Source organism: Bombina bombina, chromosome 7 (assembly GCF_027579735.1).
Source record: "Bombina bombina isolate aBomBom1 chromosome 7, aBomBom1.pri, whole genome shotgun sequence".
In the NCBI taxonomy this organism is placed as follows: domain Eukaryota; kingdom Metazoa; phylum Chordata; class Amphibia; order Anura; family Bombinatoridae; genus Bombina; species Bombina bombina.
This window is the reverse complement of record NC_069505.1, coordinates 489,320,699-489,341,633: the sequence shown is the minus strand read 5'-3', so window position 1 is coordinate 489,341,633 and position 20,935 is coordinate 489,320,699. Positions and strand designations below refer to the sequence as shown.

The following is a 20,935-nucleotide window of genomic DNA, read 5'->3' as shown; positions in this document are numbered from 1 at the left end:
GAGATCTGATTATACCTACAGATATAAGATAAAGACACATGTATATGTACACAATGTGATACAGTAATGAGATCTGATTATACCTACAGATATAAGATACAGACACATGTATATGTACACAGTGTGATACAGTAATGAGATCTGATTATACCTACAGATATAAGATAAAGACACATGTATATGTACACAATGTGATACAGTAATGAGATCTGATTATACCTACAGATATAAGATAAAGACACATGAATATGTACACAGTGTGATACAGTAATGAGATCTGATTATACCTACCGATATAAGATAAAGACACATGTATATGTACACAGTGTGATATAGTAATGAGATCTGATTATACCTACCAATATAAGATAAAGACACATGTATATGTACACAATGAGATAATGTAATGAGATATGATTATACCCACAGATATAAGATAAAGACACATGTATATGTACACAATGTGATACAGTAATAAGATCTGATTATACCTACAGATATAAGATAAAGACACATGTATATGTACACAATGTGATACAGTAAGGAGATCTGATTATACCTACAGATATAAGATACAGACACATGTATATGTACACAATGTGATAAAGTAATGAGATCTGATTATACCTATAGATATAAGATACAGACACATGTATATCCACACAGTGTGATATAGTAATGATATCTGATTATACCTACCGATATAAGATAAAGACACATGTATATGTACACAATGTGATACAGTAATGAGATCTGATTATACCTACAGATATAAGATAAAGACACATGTATATGTACACAGTGTGATATAGTAATGAGATCTGATTATACCTAGAGATACAAGATAAAGACACATGTATATGTACACAATGTGATATAGTAATGAGATCTGATTATACCTGCAGATATAAGATACAGACACATGTATATGTACACAGTGTGATAAAGTAATGAGATCTGATTATACCTACAGGTATAAGATAAAGACACATGTATATGTACACAATGTGATACAGTAAGGAGATCTGATTATACCTACAGATATAAGATAAAGACACATGTATATGTACACAGTGTGATAATGTAATGAGATCTGATTATACCTAGAGATACAAGATAAAGACACATGTATATGTACACAATGTGATACAGTAATGAGATCTGATTATACCTACAGATATAAGATAAAGACACATGTATATGTACACAATGTGATACAGTAATGAGATCTGATTATACCTACAGATATAAGATACAGACACGTGTATATGTACACAATGTGATATAGTAATGAGATCTGATTATACCTGCAGATATAAGATACAGACACATGTATATGTACACAGTGTGATAAAGTAATGAGATCTGATTATACCTACAGGTATAAGATAAAGACACATGTATATGTACACAATGTGATACAGTAAGGAGATCTGATTATACCTACAGATATAAGATACAAACACATGTATATGTACACAATGTGATAAAGTAATGAGATCTGATAATACCTACAGATATAAGATACAGACACATGTATATGTACACCACGTGATACAGTAATGAGATCTGATTATACCTACAGATATAAGATAAAGACACATGTATATGTACACAATGTGATACAGTAATGAGATCTGATTATACCTACAGATATAAGATACAGACACATGTATATGTACACAATGTGATACAGTAATGAGATCTGATTATACCTACAGATATAACATAAAGACACATGTATATGTACACAGTGTGATATAGCAATGAGATCAGATTATACCTACCGATATAAGATAAAGACACATGTATATGTACACAATGAGATAATGTAATGAGATATGATTATACCCACAGATATAAGATAAAGACACATGTATATGTACACAATGTGATATAGTAATGAGATCTGATTATACCTGCAGATATAAGATACAGACACATGTATATGTACACAATGAGATAATGTAATGAGATATGATTATACCCACAGATATAAGATAAAGACACATGTATATGTACACAATGAGATAATGTAATGAGATATGATTATACCCACAGATATAAGATAAAGACACATGTATATGTACACAATGTGATATAGTAATGAGATCTGATTATACCTGCAGATATAAGATACAGACACATGTATATGTACACAATGAGATAATGTAATGAGATATGATTATACCCACAGATATAAGATAAAGACACATGTATATGTACACAATGTGATATAGTAATGAGATCTGATTATACCTACAGATATAAGATAAAGACACATGTATATGTACACAATGTGATATAGTAATGAGATCTGATTATACCTACAGATATAAGATAAAGACACATGTATATGTACACAGTGTGATAAAGTAATGAGATCTGTTTATACCTACAGATATAAGATTAAGACACATGTATATGTACACAGTGTGATAAAGTAATGAGATCTGATTAGACCTACAGATATAAGATAAAGACACATGTATATGTACACAGTGTGATAAAGTAATGAGATCGGATTATACCTACAGATATAAGATACAGACACATGTATATGTACACAATGTGATAAAGTAATGAGATCTGATTGTACATACAGATATAAGATAAAGAAGCAGGTATATGTAAACAATGTGATACAGTAATGAGATCTGATTATACCTACAGATATAAGATAAAGACACATGTATATGTACACAGTGTGATACAGTAATGAGATCTGATTAGACCTACAGATATAAGATAAAGACACATGTATATGTACACAGTGTGATAAAGTAATGAGATCGGATTATACCTACAGATATAAGATACAGACACATGTATATGTACACAATGTGATAAAGTAATGAGATCTGATTGTACATACAGATATAAGATAAAGAAGCAGGTATATGTAAACAATGTGATACAGTAATGAGATCTGATTATACCTACAGATATAAGATAAAGACACATGTATATGTACACAGTGTGATACAGTAATGAGATCTGATTATACCTACAGATATAAGGTAAAGACACATGTATATGTACACAGTGTGATACAGTAATGAGATCTGATTATACCTACAAGTTCAACCCATTTTATTAGGTTGTGGATTCAAAACACAAAATCAGAGCTTTAATATATACAAATAAACCTTAAAAAGCTAATATTCATACTTTGTTTACTCTGCAGTTGGAGAAAAAAGCAATTGTAAACACATTAAGGGAAAAACTATTTTACAGTATACTGTCCCTTTAAATAGCTGACAATATCAGTCTATTGAATCGGGACTTTTAAAATGCTACGAGAGCGATATGTTCAGTGTTTCCATTGGGAGAAAGAGGACCTACGATTGTGATAGTGTAGTGGTTAGCACGTCTGCTTGACATGTACTAGGTCCTGGGATTGAGACTGAGTGGGGCTACTGATTTCGTCATTGGTTGACACAAGGACATTTGATTGATATTTATTTTTGTAGATTGGTCACTATCTTTATAGTGATTTTAACATTTAATATTGATGTTAACAGAGATCGCAATAATAAGATGTTTATTTAGGGCACAACTTTTGCCTTGTACCAATAGCTAATGTGGTTCATCATCATTTGTATAGTTTGATTTATGCTGCACAAATGAATGTTTAAATAACACATATGTTTTCAAACACAGAATGTTTTTGATACAGATCATTTAGAAAGATATTATCAATGTAAAGAGATTATCAACACAAAGACATTCTAGGTCTGTTGATCTCAGAATGGAAGCTTTTTATGTGGGGAAGTGTAACCATATACATTTATTTAAGGCATCTGGCATACTGCATTTCATTGGTATATTTCTACACTTCCTGATAGAAAAAGATAGGAATTGGATACAGCCCTGATGTAAGCTGAATTTAGCACACCTGTGGATGGGTGTGTCTTGAAGAAGGCAGGCAGGGTTTTGAACTTTTGAGACTATAAATGTGTTTGTTAATATTGCTAGGCTTTAACCATTTGTTCCAGAAATTGTTTTAACTTTATGCTCTTGATAAAGGGTTCTTTTAGCCGAAACGCGTGGAGCTGTATTTTAAATAAAACCTCAAGCTGCACCTGAAGACACCTTTGTGATGATTTTAATAAAAGGCTTATTTTAACTGCAATCTTGTGAGTATAACCAGTTTGTGTGCCTACCACATTGTCTGAAATCTGCTACACTATTGTGAGCTCTTTTATTTTGGAGGTGAAAGCAACAAGTTTGATTAAGAGGACGTGGGCAGCTTGGTTCCCTGGAGGTGACACAGCGCCGCCTTTTCCAACACTTTCTGCTTCTATACACGGTTTGGGAGAACTGGGGCTGGCAGCGAGCACCTGAAGGGAAGTGCTAACATTGCTTCATACTTTATCCTTTCTAATAAAGGTCTCAATGAGCCTCTGCGCTGGAGTGTTCTAATGCATAAGTCCTGGTATAGCTGTTTAACGTTACCCTGAAATATGAACGTGGGGTTTTCTCTGGCCACCCTGAGGATCTTCTCTTGGTCTTTGAAGGGTGTCATCTTGGCTATTACGTCCCTTGTGGGGGCCTCCACTTTGCGTTTCTCTTTAAGAGATCTATGAGCGCTTTCAATGTCGTATTGAGAGTCCTTTTTGTCTCCAGTGATTTGGATAAACAGTTGGTGTATATAGGACAGGAGATCTTTGTTAAGAATTGTCTCGGTATGCCCTTGAGTCTGATATTACTCCTTCTGGTTCTGTTCTCGAGATCTTCAAGTTTTTCCTGAATTTCAGAGAGGATTTGTTGATGGGAGTCGATATCAGCCTCAGCAGGGGTATCGAGGTCTCACATGAGGTTAGGTTGTTAGCCCGTTTACAAGCTGGTAGCTGTTTTTAGCTGGATGTTGCATGGAGCTAAGCGTCCCTGTCTGAGCTTGGCGTAACTCCGCCCCCTATACATATATATTTACTGGGAACACACAGTTCCCATAGACCGCAATGTAAAGGCATTTTTCAGTGCCAATTTTTTCTAACACCCCACAGCCGCCAGCTTTAGCCCCAAAAACTGCCTGGTGCAGTTATTTAAAAAAAAAAAAAAAAAATGCTACAATTTTTATTTTTTTAATAAAATACACACCACTGTATTGTGGGGGCATTTGGGGCACATTTCTAAAATTAACCAGATTTAATGGCTGATTTTTTTTATTGCGCGCCCCTGCAAACGGGCAAATTTGCTTGTTTGGGCGTGCATAATAAATTAGCGCTACACTTGTAATATAGCCGTAAAATACATGTTATACGCATAGCATTGAAGTTATTCCCAGTCTCCCTCTAGTCATTGGTGCTGCCATATTAAAATATATCTTTCACTGCATTCCAGTGCTGAGTAGGGTTACCAGGCATCCATTATTCAACTGGACAGTGCAGTATTTTAGCAGTAAAATCTTCACAAAAATACTGGACACCTAAATGCCTATCTTTGAAGTCTCCCAGTGTTAGCTAAATGTAAAAGGTCTCCTAAGACTTAACGGATTACAAATATGGAGCAGAATGAAGAGAGGGACAGTCAAGGAAGTCAAATCTCTAATGTTTACATGTGTTACTGGCAACCAAAGAGGTACAATTATTAATTTGTATATCACTGGCAGCCAAGGGGTAAAATGACTGCTTATTTGAGAAAAATATAGATGCCAAGATCAAGAGTGGGGTCTGAGGTGGAAAGGGTTGCCACCTCCGCCATGTTTTTCTTTACAATTATGAGTTACACATGGTGCAGGGAGGAACATGATTTGTGTTGCTCAGCAGCACTATGTTCTATTCAGAGGCACAATGCACACCCTTCAGTATGTATAACTCATAACTGTCCAGGAAAACATGACTGAGGTGGCAACCTCAGATGGCATTGTGTGACCCCACGGAACACTGTGCACAGATTGACCAGTATTTCTGTGAAGGACTTCTGGCAACCTTAGTGCAGAGGTGTTTGCATATGTGCAGCAACTCTCAGATACCTGCAGTGAAATGTGGGTTCCAAAATGGCAAAGTCAAGGATATTATTAGGTACTTCTATAACAAGAGAGAAAACACATTATTGCATTTTTTTGTTATCGCCAACATTTAAAAAAAATATTACAAGCAAATGAACCATTCGGAAAATTCCAATGGTTGCAGCCTTATTTTCATTTTTTATTTTTGTGAAGAATTTCTGTTGAGAATTTTTCGGTTGCTTTCCTTTGAGTTGGGAACATTGTGTCAATGCCTATAGTAGTGCGCTGAACAGCAATGCAAAGCACTACATATGGTCTGTGCCGTATGCTTGCACGGCTATTGGCTAAGAGGTGGAAACGTCACCTCATTGAAAAAAATAAGCGATGCCGTGGGCAGCCGCCGGAGCCACTTAGTTTAGTAAAACGATAGCAGCAAAGAAAAGGTAGTTTTAACATACATATTTTAAAACTGATGACTTAAGGTTGCATTTATTTTTAGCACTGGTAAATGCTAATGTTTTTGAAACGTTTAGATTTGCCATAACTTTAAAGGGATGGTAAATTTCAGACTATAAGAATGTTGCAATGAGAAATAAAGTAAAACCACATAAATATTTTTTTTTAAAGTGTGAATACATTTTATAATAAAATATTTGTAATCCTAATTGGTATTGTTCCTCCGCCCCCCTTCATTTCCTCTTTTAGCTCGGCTGTGATGTATAGAGCAGCCCCATCCACTCTCTACATAAGTTTTCTAAAGGCTTTAAAGGGGCTGGACTTCAAGATTGTCATATGACACACATGTTGATTGGATGTTAACTGGAATTGTCATTTAAAAAAAAAAACTAGTTCATCCAAGTGGGGTGGCATAACATTGCAATAAAAGCATTACTATATGAACTAATTTAACCCTTTCACAGATGGATTTAAAGAAAAAAAAAGGACACATTTTAATGGCAAATATTACATATATGGCATTTGATTAGTTAAAATTTACCATCACTTTGAAGTGAATCTAACAAAAGTGCTTGTCTGTAACTCCAGGGACTTTGTTGATGCGTTCCATGCAAAAAGTCGGTTTACTTAGCACAGGAATAAAAAACAACTAAATTTTGTAATACTTTTTGAAACATTTTTCTTAGATAGAAAAAGAGAAATATTTACTGGTAGTATACTGGTAAGGCTGGTCAAACTGGAGAAACTGTAATGAGCTTTGGTGAATTATCTGCCTAGATTAACATAGGAACTGGCGAAGCTGGAGAGAACTTTACTACATTAGCTGTATATAATAACTTTCACCTAGATTTAGAGTTTTGCGGCCAAAGGGGTGTGTTAGCTAAGCGTGTTTTTTTTCTAGCGCTGCTTCTAAACAACGCTGGTATTTAGAGTTCTCTGAAGGGCTGCGTTAGGCTCCAAAAAGGGAGCGCACAGGCATATTTACCGCCACTTCAACTCTCAATACCAGCGTTGCTTACGGTAGCGGCTAGCTGGAAAAACTTGCTTGTGCACGATTCCCCCATAGGAAACAATGGGGCAGTTTGGGCAGAAAAAAAATCTATCACCTGCAAAAAAGCAGCGTCCTAACGCAGCCCCATTGTTTCCTATGGGGAAACACTTTCTAAGTCTGCACCTAACACCCTAACATGTACCCTGAGTCTAAACACCCCTAACCTTACACTTATTAACCCCTAATCTGCCGCCCCCGCTATAACTGACCCCTGCATTACACTATTAACCCCTAATCTGCCGCTCTGGACATCGCCGCCACCTACATTATCCCTATGTACCCCTAATCTGCTGCCCCTAACATCGCCGACACCTACATAATATTTATTAACCCCTAATCTGCCCCCCCAATGTTGCCGCTACCTTACCTACACTTATTAACCCCTAATCTGCTGACCGGACCTCGCCGCCACTCTAATAAATGTATTAACCCCTAAACCGCCCTCCCTAACATTGCCGCCACCTAACTTCAAGTATTAACCCCTAATCTGCCGACCGGACCTCGCCGCTACTATAATAAATGTATTAACCCCTAAAGCTAAGTCTAACCCTAACCCTAACACCCCCCTAAGTTAAATATAATTTTATTCTAACAAAATAAATTAACTCTTATTAAATAAAGTATTCCTATTTAAAGCTAAATACTTACCTGTAAAACAAACCCTAATATTGCTACAATATAACGAATAATTATATTGTAGCTATTTTAGGATTTATATTTATTTTACAGGCAACTTTGTATTTATTTTAACTAGGTACAATAGCTATTAAATAGTTATTTACTATTTAATAGCTACCTAGTTAAAATAATTACAAAATTACCTGTAAAATAAATCCTAACCTAAGTTACAATTAAACCTAACACTACACTATCAATAAATTAATTAAATAAATTAACTACAATTACATACAATTAAATAAACAAAACTTAATTACAAAAACAAACAAACATTAAATTACAAAAATAAAAAAAGATTACAAGAATTTTAAGCTAATTACACCTACTCTAAGCCCCCATATAAAATAACAAAGCCTCCCCAAAATAAAAAAAATTCCCTACCCTAATCTAAATTAAAAAAGTTAACAGCTCTATTACCTTACCAGCCCTTAAAAGGGCTTTTTGCGGGGCATGCCCCAAAGAAATCAGCTCTTTTGCCTGTAAAAAACAAACAAAATACCACCCCCCAACATTACAACCCACCACCCACATACCCCTACTCTAACCCAAACCCCCCTTAAATAAACCTAACACTACCCCCCTGAAGATCTCCCTACCTTGAGCCGTGTTCACCCAGCTGGGCACCGATGGACCAAAAGAAGACATCTGGAGTGGCAGAAGTCTTCATCCTATCCAGCAGAAGAGGACATCCGGACCGGCAGACATCTTCATCCAAGCGGCATCTTCTATCTTCATCCATCGACGAGGAGCGGCTCCATCTTCAAGACCTCCGGCGCGGAACATCCTTCTTCAACGACGACTACCCGACGAATGAAGGTTCCTTTAAGTGACATCATCCAAGATGGCGTCCCTCGAATTCCGATTGGCTGATAGGATTCTATCAGCCAATCGGAATTAAGGTAGGAAAAATCTGATTGGCTGATTGAATCAGCCAATCAGATTCAAGTTCAATCGGATTGGCTGATCCAATCAGCCAATCAGATTGAGCTTGCATTCTATTGGCTGATCGGAACAGCCAATAGAATGCAAGCTCAATCTGATTGGCTGATTGGATCAGCCAATCCGATTGAACTTGAATCTGATTGGCTGATTCAATCAGCCAATCAGATTTTTCCTACCTTAATTCCGATTGGCTGATAGAATCCTATCAGCCAATCGGAATTCGAGGGACGCCATCTTGGATGACGTCACTTAAAGGAACCTTCATTCGTCGGGTAGTCGTCGTTGAAGAAGGATGTTCCGTGCCGGAGGGCTTGAAGATGGAGCCGCGCCTCGTCGGATGGATGAAGATAGAAGATGCCGCTTGGATGAAGATGTCTGGCGGTCCGGATGTCCTCTTCTTCCCGGATAGGATGAAGACTTCTGCCGCTCCAGATGTCTTCTTTTGGTCCATCGGTGCCTGGCTGGGTGAACACGGCTCAAGGTAGGGAGATCTTATGGGGGGTAGTGTTAGGTTTATTTAAGGGGGGTTTGGGTTAGAGTAGGGGTATGTGGGTGGTGGGTTGTAATGTTGGGGGGTGGTATTGTGTTTTTTTTTATAGGCAAAATAGCTGATTTCTTTGGGGCATGCCCCGCAAAAAGCCCTTTTAAGGGCTGGTAAGGTAATAGAGCTGTTAACTTTTTTAATTTAGATTAGGGTAGGGAATTTTTTTTATTTTGGGGGGCTTTGTTATTTTATTAGGGGGCTTAGAGTAGGTGTAATTAGCTTAAAATTCTTGTAATCTTTTTTTATTTTTTGTAATTTAGTGGTTTTTTTTTTTTGCAATTTAGTTTAGTTTATTTAATTGTATGTAATTGTAGTTAATTTATTTAATTAATTTATTGATAGTGTAGTGTTAGGTTTAATTGTAACTTAGGTTAGGATTTATTTTACAGGAATTTTTTTAATTATTTTAACTAGGTAGCTATTAAATAGTAAATAACTATTTAATAGCTATTGTACCTAGTTAAAGGGACAGTCTACACCAGAATTTTTATTGCTTTAAAAGATAGATAATCCCTTTATTACCCATTCCCCAGTTTTGCATAACCAACACAGTTATAATAATATACTTTTAACCTCTGTGATTATCTTGTATCTAAGCCTCTGCAAACTGCCCCTTTTTTCAGTTCTTTTGACAGACTTGCAGTCTAGCCAATCAGTGCCAGCTCCCAGATTACTTCACGTGCACGTGCACAGTGTTATCTATATGAAATTTGTGAACTAACACCCTCTAGTGGTGAAAAACTGTTAAAATGCAATCTGAAAGAGGTGGGCTTCAAGGTCTAAGACATTAGCATATGAACCTCCTAGGTTAAGCTTTCAACTAAGAATACCAAGAGAACAAAGCAACATTGGTGATAAAAGTAAATTGGAAAATTGTTTAAAATTACATGCTCTATCTGAATCATGAAAGTTTATTTTGGCCTAGACTGTCCCTTTAAAATAAATACAAAGTTGCCTGTAAAATAAATATAAATCCTAAAATAGCTACAATATAATTATTCGTTATATTGTAGCTATATTAGGGTTTATTTTACAGGTAAGTATTTAGCTTTAAATATGAATACTTTATTTAATAAGAGTTAATTTATTTCGTTAGAATAAAATTATATTTAATTTAGGGGGGTGTTAGGGTTAGACTTAGCTTTAGGGGTTAATACATTTATTATAGTAGCGGCGAGGTCCGGTCGGCAGATTAGGGGTTAATACTTGAAGTTAGGTGGCGGCGATGTTAGGGAGGGCAGATTAGGGGTTAATACTATTTATTATAGGGTTTGTGAGGCGGGAGTGCGGCGGTTTAAGGGTTAAAACATTTATTAGAGTGGCGGCGAGGTCCGGTCGGCAGATTAGGGGTTAATAAGTGTAGGTAAGGTAGCGGCGACGTTGGGGGGGCAGATTAGGGGTTAATAAATATTATGTAGGTGTCGGCGATGTTAGGGGCAGCAGATTAGGGGTTCATAGGGATAATGTAGGTGGCGGCGGTGTGCGGTTCGGCAGATTAGGGGTTAAAAAAATGTATTATAGTGGCGGCGATGTGGGGGGGGGCCTCGTTTTAGGGGTACATAGGTAGTTTATGGGTGTTAGTGTACTTTAGAGCACAGTAGTTAAGAGCTTTATGAACCGGCGTTAGCCCAGAAAGCTCTTAACTACTGAATTTTTTCTGTGGATGGAGTCTTGTCGGTAGAGGGTCTAATGCTCACTTCAGCCAAGACTCTAAATACCGGCGTTAGGAAGATCCCATTGAAAAGATAGGATACGCAATTGGCGTAAGGGGATCTGCGGTATGGAAAAGTTGCGGCTTGGAAGTGAGCAGTAGACCCTTTCCTGGCCGACTCTAAATACCAGCGGGCGGTAAAAAGCAGCGTTAGGAGCCCTTAACGCTGCTTTTGACGGCTACCGCAGAACTCTAAATCTAGGCGATTGTTACTTGTGAAGCCAGGGATGATCTGTTTATTAGAATAACAAGGGACTAATGAAGGTGGTGAGACTGCTGAAGCAGGAGAGGACTTTAGTGAATCAGCTGTATAGCCTAACATAGGAACTGTTAAAGCTGGGGAGGGTGGCAAAGCTAGAAAGAATGTAAAGTGCTTTAGTTTATCAGCTGCATTAGGTAACATACAGGCTGGAGAGGCTAATGAAGATGAAGGGACTGGAGAAGACTTTAGTGAATCAGCTGTATAGACTACCATGAGCTTTAGTGAATCAATGCTTAGACTAACATAGGAACTGGTGAAGCTTGGGGAGGGTGGTAAAGCTAGAAAGAATGTAAAGCGCTTTAGTTTATCATCTGCACTAGGTAACTTTGGGATTGGAGAGAGCTTTAGTGAAATCGCTGCCTAAAATAACATAATAATAACAATAAATAGCTTAAGCCAATGGAAAACAGGTTTGTGATGAGAGGGTGTATAGGAGCAATCAGGATGTACATCACTGCCCTAAACCAATAGGAAGCAGACTAGCGCATCATTTTACCTGGCGTAACCAATAGGATGGCAAATTGTGAAAGTGGACACAGGGTGTATCATTATAAATACCTTTAACAGGGCCAGATTTATAATAAGGCAGAGTAGGCATGTACCTACAGGTACCCTCCATAGAGCAGTGGCAGTCTCTGCCTATTATAAATAACGGTCAGCCAGTGATCAGTAAGCGTGGCATCCAGTTTCCCCTGCGCATGCGCGATGCTTGCGGCGGCCTTAACAAAGATAGCCACCGCAAACGCACAGTGCTGTTATTTCACTATTAGCGGCCATCTTAGTAGAGGTCACTGGTACCACGGTGAGCAGGTAGAGCAGGTATCGCGGGGGCACTTCCGATTTTTGTACCTACAGGGCTGTAAATCCGGCCCTGAAGATGTCCAACAGTGGGTCATACACTGTGAAATATGTGCTCTTTTTTTCCTTTTCACAGACTATTCTGGAATGCGTCATGAAAAAGGGTATGGTGTACAACAAAGCAAATCCTATTTTCCACCACTGGAAGGTAGACGAGAACAAGTTTGGCTTAACGTTTCAGAGCCCGGTGGATGCGGTCACTTTTGAGAAGGGCATGCAGGCTGCTATGGATGAGCTGTCTGAAGGTAAATAAAATGTCTTGTAATGATCAATCACAAATGGCTTCGCAATACAGTAAGTTACACCTTATATTAGAGTTGATCACAAACTTGTGGATATTTTCTGCAAAAAAATGTTCTACTGTAAATATCAATAGAAATAGTCAGCATGCTTTTCAAGTGATCAGAATCATAAACTGCAGACGCTGAAAAATAAACAACTTATGTTGGAATTTGAAAGCTCCAAAAAACATGTAGAAATTGTCATTGGAGTTAGTATCTGTTATTAATATTTGTTTTTAATCTGTTGATTTTATCTGTTATTAACACAGGACCCCAATGCCTGCCTATAGGAAAGGTCTTAGCTTGAAGGATAAATTGGTTAGAGATTATATAGGTAGTCATAGACGACAAGAACAAGGCTTTATTTCAGAGAAAAGTCTAGGCTGTTATTCTTGTTTAGGATGTGTGAATTGTAATAATATGGTCAAGAGGTCTACCTTTGTACAGAAATGTAAGATTAATGGCTATTATAGGTGTAATACCAGTTATGCAATTGACCTTATTAAATGCCCAAGTGGGTGGATTTATGTTGGGGAGAACACCCAAAGAGTTAGGGATAAGAGCACACAACATAAGTCTAATGTAAGATGTAAAGACAACACTGCCCCTGTCTCTAACCATTTTTTAGTGTCTGGCCACACCATTGCCCAACTCAAGTTTCAGGTTATTGACCACATCCCTACACCACAAAGAGGGGGTGATAGGGAATTATTACTTAAAAAAAGAGAGGCAATGTGGAGTAATGTGAATTATGTTTTTTTTCTTTTAATTGTTTTGTATAAGATGTATTAACAATGTTATACCACTAGGTGTCACTATACATGTGAAGGAATTATAGTGGTTTAAGGAAGAGGTTATTATACAATTGAATACACCTGTGGTGATATGTATAAGAAAGGTGTAAACCCTCTTATGTGACCATAAGCATTTGAACCCAAAACGTCATATTATGTTGTTTTGCTTCCTGGGACTAATAAAGTCATAAGTTATTACTTTCTGGATGGTGCTGCTGTATCATTGAGGATTTTGCTATTCTTGGAGCTGAGAGCAGTGGCTCCTACATTGTGCAAACCATTGATCACTGGTGCTGGCGAGTAGGTTGACTTTCTGTTATTAACACATAGAAATATGTGTACAACAGGGCGACACTACTATTGGTTCAGCAGGCGCAGTCACACCAGGGCCCGAGTGCTGAGGGGCCCATTGCAGCCAGCCGATACCCTGGCGTTTGCCTATGGGGTCATTATCTCTGTATAGATACTCATCATCATTATACTGTGCAGCATATTTACTATTAACGTATAGCATATTCTTCAGAGTTTACATACTCATCATATTTATACAGAGCAGTGTACTCATATTATATAAACAGTGTATAGAAACTCATATCATTATACAGTACTGCCAGTGTATAAATACTCAGTATCATTATAAAATGCAGCATGATCATTATCAGTGATGGGGGGTCCAAAAAAATATTTGCACCAGGGCCCTCTGTTGAGTAGGTCTGATACTGGTGTACAAGTCTTTATAAGTGATTAGAACTGGTGCATTATGGGTACAGTGGGGATGTGTGTTTGTTTTGTTATTATTTCTGCTACTTTATATATATATTTTTTATGTAACTGATTAAAGGGACAGTCTACCTTAGTCATCTTAAATTATCTCCTTAGATTAAGCAGCAGGAACGGTAAAAAAGTTATTTTAAAATTAACGTAGTTTCTGGCCACTTTAAAATGGCTGCCAAACTCCGCCCACTGATGCCATTACGATCTGGGCTGCATATATGCTCTCTGCTGAATAGCATTGACAGTCTGTTGAATGCAACTAATGAGCCTTTTGTGATTATTGCCATCTGCAGCCCATATCGTTTTATCATCAGTGGGCGGAGCTTGGCAGCTATTTCAAAGTGGCTTGAAACAATATAGTTTTTAAAATAACATTTTTATCGTTCCCGCTGCATGATATAGAAAGGGGCAGGAGGCTATTTGCAGCTTAATCTAAGGTAAGACTTTAAGATGACTATGATGTAGACTGTCCCTTTAAGCAGGTAGTAGCTGGTAATATGTCATCTGGGGCTTTATCAACTACTCTTAGTTGCTACATTTGAAAACTTTTGATTGTGATCAGTAGAAACAAGACATCCCTGTGTTAAGTATCGGCCCATTTCTTGGAAATTTGATAAGTTAAAAAGTGTTAAAAAGAATCATTGTGATTGTGTCTAGGTGGCTTTATCTAGATAAATAATTTGAACATAAAATAAACTTTTCCAAGGGATTGTAATCAACCCAAAGTAAACATTTTTATTAAAGGGCTATTAAATAAGTAAAACTGCATAATCAACAAATGCATAATAAATAGACAATGCAATATCACTGCAAATACCTGTATTTTAAATGAATAGTAGATTTTTTTTTTCTGATAAATTTTGAAGTTACTTCCATTTTCCCAGGCCCCTGTATCATGTGACAGCCATAAGCCAATTACAAAATGCATACATATATACTGTAAACTCTTGCACATTCTCAGGGGCCTAGTTATCAAGCCGTCAACCTCAAATACGCTGCGTATTCCGCAGCGTATTTGTGGCGAGGCTGATACGCCTTAGTTATCAAAGGCTCGAGACAGGCAAAAGTAGAATTTTGTGACGTAAGCATCGATCCGCCGGACTCAGTCCGACACAGATCGATTCTTACGTCACTCCAGATGTTCCGCACACAAGTGCGGCACATTCTCACTACTTTTGCTAGCTATCAAAAAACTAGCAGGTACGCTCGGCACTTTTACGGCCCAGCGTACCTGGTTTTCAAAGCGCCAGCCTGGAGGCGGCGGATCCCATAGGAATCAATGGGAGTTTGACCATAGCGAAAGTACAAGTTCGCTGCTGACAGACATCCCATTGATTCCTATGGGAGCTGTCTACACCTAACACCCTAACATGTACCCCGAGTCTAAACACCACTAATCTGACCCCCCCTACACCGCCGCAACTAAATAAAGTTATTACCCCCTAAACCGCCGCTCCCGGAGCCCACCGCAAGCTACTCTATACATATTAACCCCTAAACCGCCGCTCCCGGAGCCCACCGCAACTATAATAAATGTATTAACCCCTAACCCGCCGCTCCCTGAACCCGCCGCAACCTATATTAAATGTATTAACCCCTATCCTGCCCCCCCTACACCGTCGCCACCTATAATACATTTATTAACCCCTAATCTGCCCCCCCTACACCGTCGCCACCTATAATAAATTTATTAACCCCTATCCTGCCCCCCACTACGCCGCCGCCACTGTAATAAAATGATTAACCCCTAAACCTAACCCTAACCCTAACGCCCCCTAACTTAAATATTAATTAAATAAATCTAAATAAATTAACTCTTATTAACTAAATGAATCCTATTTAAAACTAAATACTTACTTATAAAATAAACCCTAATATAGCTACAATATAAATAATAATTATATTCTAGCTATCTTAGGATTTATTTTTATTTTACAGGCACCTTTCAATTTATTTTAACCATGTACAATAACTATTAAATAGTTATTAACTATTTAATAGCTTACCTAGCTAAAATAAAGAGAAATGTACCTGTGAAATAAATCCTAACCTAAGTTACAATTACACCTAACACTACACTATACTTTAATAAATTATTCCTATTTAAAAATAAATACTTACCTGTAAAATAAACCCTAAGATAGCTACAATGTAATTAATACTTATATTATAGCTATTTTTGGATTTATATTTATTTTACAGGTAACTTTGTATTTATTTTAGCTAGTTAGAATAGTTATTAAATAGTTATTAACTATTTAATAACTACCTAGCTAAAAGAAATACAAAATTACCTGTAAAATAATTCCTAACTTAAGTTACAATTAAACCTAATACTACACTATCATTAAATTAACTAAATAAACTACCTACAAAGAACTACAATGAAATACAATTACATAAACTAACTAAAGTACAAAAAATAAAAAAAGCTAAGTTACAAAAAATAAAAAATTAAGTTACAAACATGTTAAAAATATTACAACAATTTTAAGCTACTTACACCTAATCTAAGCCCCCTAATAAAATAACAAACCCCCCCAAAATAAAAAAAATCCCTACCCTATTCTAAATTACATAAATTTCAATGCTCTTTTACCTTACCAGCCCTTAAAAGGGCCATTTGTGGGGGCATGCCCCAAAAAGTTCAGCTCTTTTGCCTGTAAAATAAAATACAACCCCCCCCCAACATTAAAACCCACCACCCACATACCCCTAATCTAACCCAAACCCCCCTTACAAAAACCTAACACTAATCCCCTGAAGATCATCCTACCTTGAGTCGTCTTCACTCAGCCGAGCCACCGATCGGAACAGCCAATAGAATGCGAGCTCAATCTGATTGGCTGATTGGATCAGCCAATCAGATTTTCCTACCTTAATTCCGATTGGCTGATAGAATCCTATCAGCCAATCGGAATTGAGGGGACGCCATCTTGGATGACGTCCCTTAAAGGAGCCGTCATTCGTCGTAGTCCGTCGGTGAAGAAGGTGGTTCCGCGTCGGCGGAAGGAAGATTCAAGACCCGGCTTGGAAGATGACTTCGCCCGGATAGAAGACCTCTTCAGCGCCTCTTTGAAGATGACATCGGCCGGATGGAAGACTTCTTCAGCGCCGCCTGGATGATGACTTCATCGGATGGAAGATTTCTTCAGCGCCGCTTGGAGGATTAACTTCTTCCGTTCCGGATGCCCTCTTCAGTTCCATCGGTGGCTCGGCTGAGTGAAGACGACTCAAGGTAGGATGATCTTCAGGGGATTAGTGTTAGGTTTTTGTAAGGGGGGTTTGGGTTAGATTAGGGGTATGTGGGTGGTGGGTTTTAATGTTGGGGGGGGGTTGTATTTTTATTTTACAGGCAAAAGAGCTGAACTTTTTGGGGCATGCCCCCACAAATGGCCCTTTTAAGGGCTGGTAAGGTAAAAGAGCATTGAAATTTATGTAATTTAGAATAGGGTAGGGATTTTTTTTATTTTGGGGGGGTTTGTTATTTTATTAGGGGGCTTAGATTAGGTGTAAGTAGCTTAAAATTGTTGTAATATTTTTAACATGTTTGTAACTTAATTTTTTATTTTTTGTAACTTAGCTTTTTTTATTTTTTGTACTTTAGTTAGTTTATGTAATTGTATTTCATTGTAGTTCTTTGTAGGTAGTTTATTTAATTAATTTAATGATAGTGTAGTATTAGGTTTAATTGTAACTTAAGTTAGGAATTATTTTACAGGTAATTTTGTATTTCTTTTAGCTAGGTAGTTATTAAATAGTTAATAACTATTTAATAACTATTCTAACTAGCTAAAATAAATACAAAGTTACCTGTAAAATAAATATAAATCCAAAAATAGCTATAATATAAGTATTAATTACATTGTAGCTATCTTAGGGTTTATTTTACAGGTAAGTATTTATTTTTAAATAGGAATAATTTATTAAAGTATAGTGTAGTGTTAGGTGTAATTGTAACTTAGGTTAGGATTTATTTCACAGGTACATTTCTCTTTATTTTAGCTAGGTAAGCTATTAAATAGTTAATAACTATTTAATAGTTATTGTACATGGTTAAAATAAATTGAACGTTACCTGTAAAATAAAAATAAATCCTAAGATAGCTAGAATATAATTATTATTTATATTGTAGCTATATTAGGGTTTATTTTAAAGGTAAGTATTTAGTTTTAAATAGGATTCATTTAGTTAATAAGAGTTAATTTATTTAGATTTATTTAATTAATATTTAAGTTAGGGGGGCGTTATGGTTAGGGTTAGACTTAGGTTTAGGGGTTAATAATTTTATTACAGTGGCGGCGGCGTAGTGGGGGGCAGGATAGGGGTTAATAAATTTATTATAGGTTGCGGCGGGTTCATGGAGCGGCGGTTTAGGGGTTAAACTATTTATTTAGTTGCGGAGAGGTGCGGGATCAGCAGGATAGGGGTTAATAATTTTATAATAGAGGGCGACGGTGTAGGGGGGGCAGGATAGGGGTTACTAGGTATAATGTAGGTGGCAGCGGTGTCCGGGAGCGGCGGTTTAGGGGTTAATACATTTATAAGAGTTGCGGCAGGGTCTAGGAGCGGCGGTTTAGGGTTTAATAACTTTATTTAGTTGCGGGGGGCTCCGGGGGCGCCGGTATAGGGGGCAGAACAGTGTAGTTTAGTGTGAGTGCTTAGTGACAGGCTAGCAATAAAGCTGGGAAAAAGCCGAAGGGCAGCGAGATCGGATGAGTGATAACTGTCACAGTCCGCTGCTCATCGCCCCGCGGCTTTTTGACAGCTTTATTTGATAACTTAGGCGAACGTATTCAAGGTCCGCGGCGGCGAAGGTAGGCGAGCTTAGGCGGACGTATTGGGCCGGCGAAGCCAGAAAAGTAGACGGCTTGATAACTACCCCCCTCTGTATGAACTGGTGTCTCAGAAAATAAAAAAGACACCACGTTTTGATTATGAAAGTAAAGTGGAAAGTTGTTTTAAAAAAAAACAAAAACAAAACACATGCTCTATAGAAATTAATTTTTTTACTTTAGTATCCCTTAAAGATATCACAGAATTAAAAGACCATTATTGTTTGACAGTTCTGCTTTAATCCAGTGCAGCGTGGAGTATTTAACCCCTTCGATGCGCATGATGAGGGTTTTTTTCGTCACGCGCATCGCTATCTGTAGGCGCACGACAATCCCTTCTCATCATGCAGGGGGATCGCCCATCAAACACTGTTTTTGTCTATCCCCCTCACTACAGGCTGAAATCGTTGGTAAACAAAGGGGCGGCACTCTCAGGCTTTATGGGAGTGTTGGTGACATCACCATGTACGCAAAGGGGGCTGAACAAGAATAAATACCAGTAGTTGCAAGGAAACTGGACGGGGGAGGATTTTCAAACCCCTTGTTTTCAGTTCCCTTAGGAGATACAAACCTCCAAGCCCCTCATTTGAAAGATAATCGTCTGTTCTTTCAAATAGTGCAACACAACACAACAGATCTGTAAAAAATAAAGTTTGAAAAAAAAAAACACACATGGGGATTTGCTTGGGGGTATCACATTATATGCAAAATAAAAAAAAATCTGGTATGTCTAGAGACCCCTAATAAAATATTTTATAATAGAGAAGTCCCCCTCTTAAAATAAATATATATGAAGTTTGTTGGTATAGTCAGGTGATCACTGTGGTAACAAGAAAAAAGTGCTTTTAAATGTGCCTCTCTAATCTATGTTATAACCCCCAAAAATAAAACCCCACATTTTTTTTATATCATGATTCAAACAAAGCATCCCATTTTAAACATCTTTCCAATTTACTTCTATTATCAAATTGTCTTTGTTTTCCTGTTTTCCTTTGTTGAAAAGCAGGAATGTAAGCTTAGGAGCGTTCACGTGTCGACAGCACTATATGACAGCGGTTGTTATACTTTAGCCAGAGCACCATTTTCTGTCATGTGTAATAGTGAACACTGTGCAAGAAAAAAAAAGTGCTTTTATTTCTGTACTACACAATTGAGAATCTCTAATCTATGCTATTACCCCCAAAAGCCCATATGGGCCCCTATGTCACATGTGGCTCCCCTTGATGACAATTTAGTCAGATCATCACAGTAACAGCAGTGGTCATTGGTTGATTTTTAATATTATTTACTAAAATCTAAGCACTAATATACATGGGGTTTTTTTACAGTTGTTGCTGCAGCTATCACACTTGCTTTGAAATATAAATATAATAATGGTGAATCTGCTGGGCCTGCTGAAAAAATATATATATATAATTTGTGTGGGTCACTCACTAAAATTTGACTTACAATCAATAGGGTTTAAATGTAGGTAGCAAAAAGAACTCCAAATTGGCTCAGCACTGGGGTGTAAAAAAGGCTTAGCAGCAAAAGGGTTGATAATGTATTTGATTTTTAATGTTCTTTAGTGTAGTTTGATCTCATTTTAATCTTTGATTTTCCTTCTACAGGTTCCCTCTCCCATTCATCTTCATCATCTTCCTCTACTCCTGATGAAGCTGGAGGTTTGGAAGATGTTATGCCGGTAAGTGTTATTATAGTTGGTGTATTTCAACACTTAATAGATCAGTGGTTCTCAATCCAAGAGACCTCAAGGACGGTAAATTTTAGCCGGACATGTCCAGGGCCCAGTAGTC

General features: G+C 37.3%; 1 protein-coding gene across 1 annotated transcript in view; it reads left to right on the top strand.

Moving 5' to 3' along the window:
- LOC128636020 (sprouty-related, EVH1 domain-containing protein 3-like) overlaps window positions 1–20,935 on the top strand; it is a 63,688-nt gene that overhangs the window by 38,050 nt on the left and 4,703 nt on the right. Inside the window, exons 3-4 of the mRNA XM_053689090.1 lie at window positions 12,532–12,700; window positions 20,750–20,823. Coding sequence (XP_053545065.1) covers window positions 12,532–12,700; window positions 20,750–20,823 — 243 coding nt within the window. The remainder of the gene's footprint in view (window positions 1–12,531; window positions 12,701–20,749; window positions 20,824–20,935) is intronic.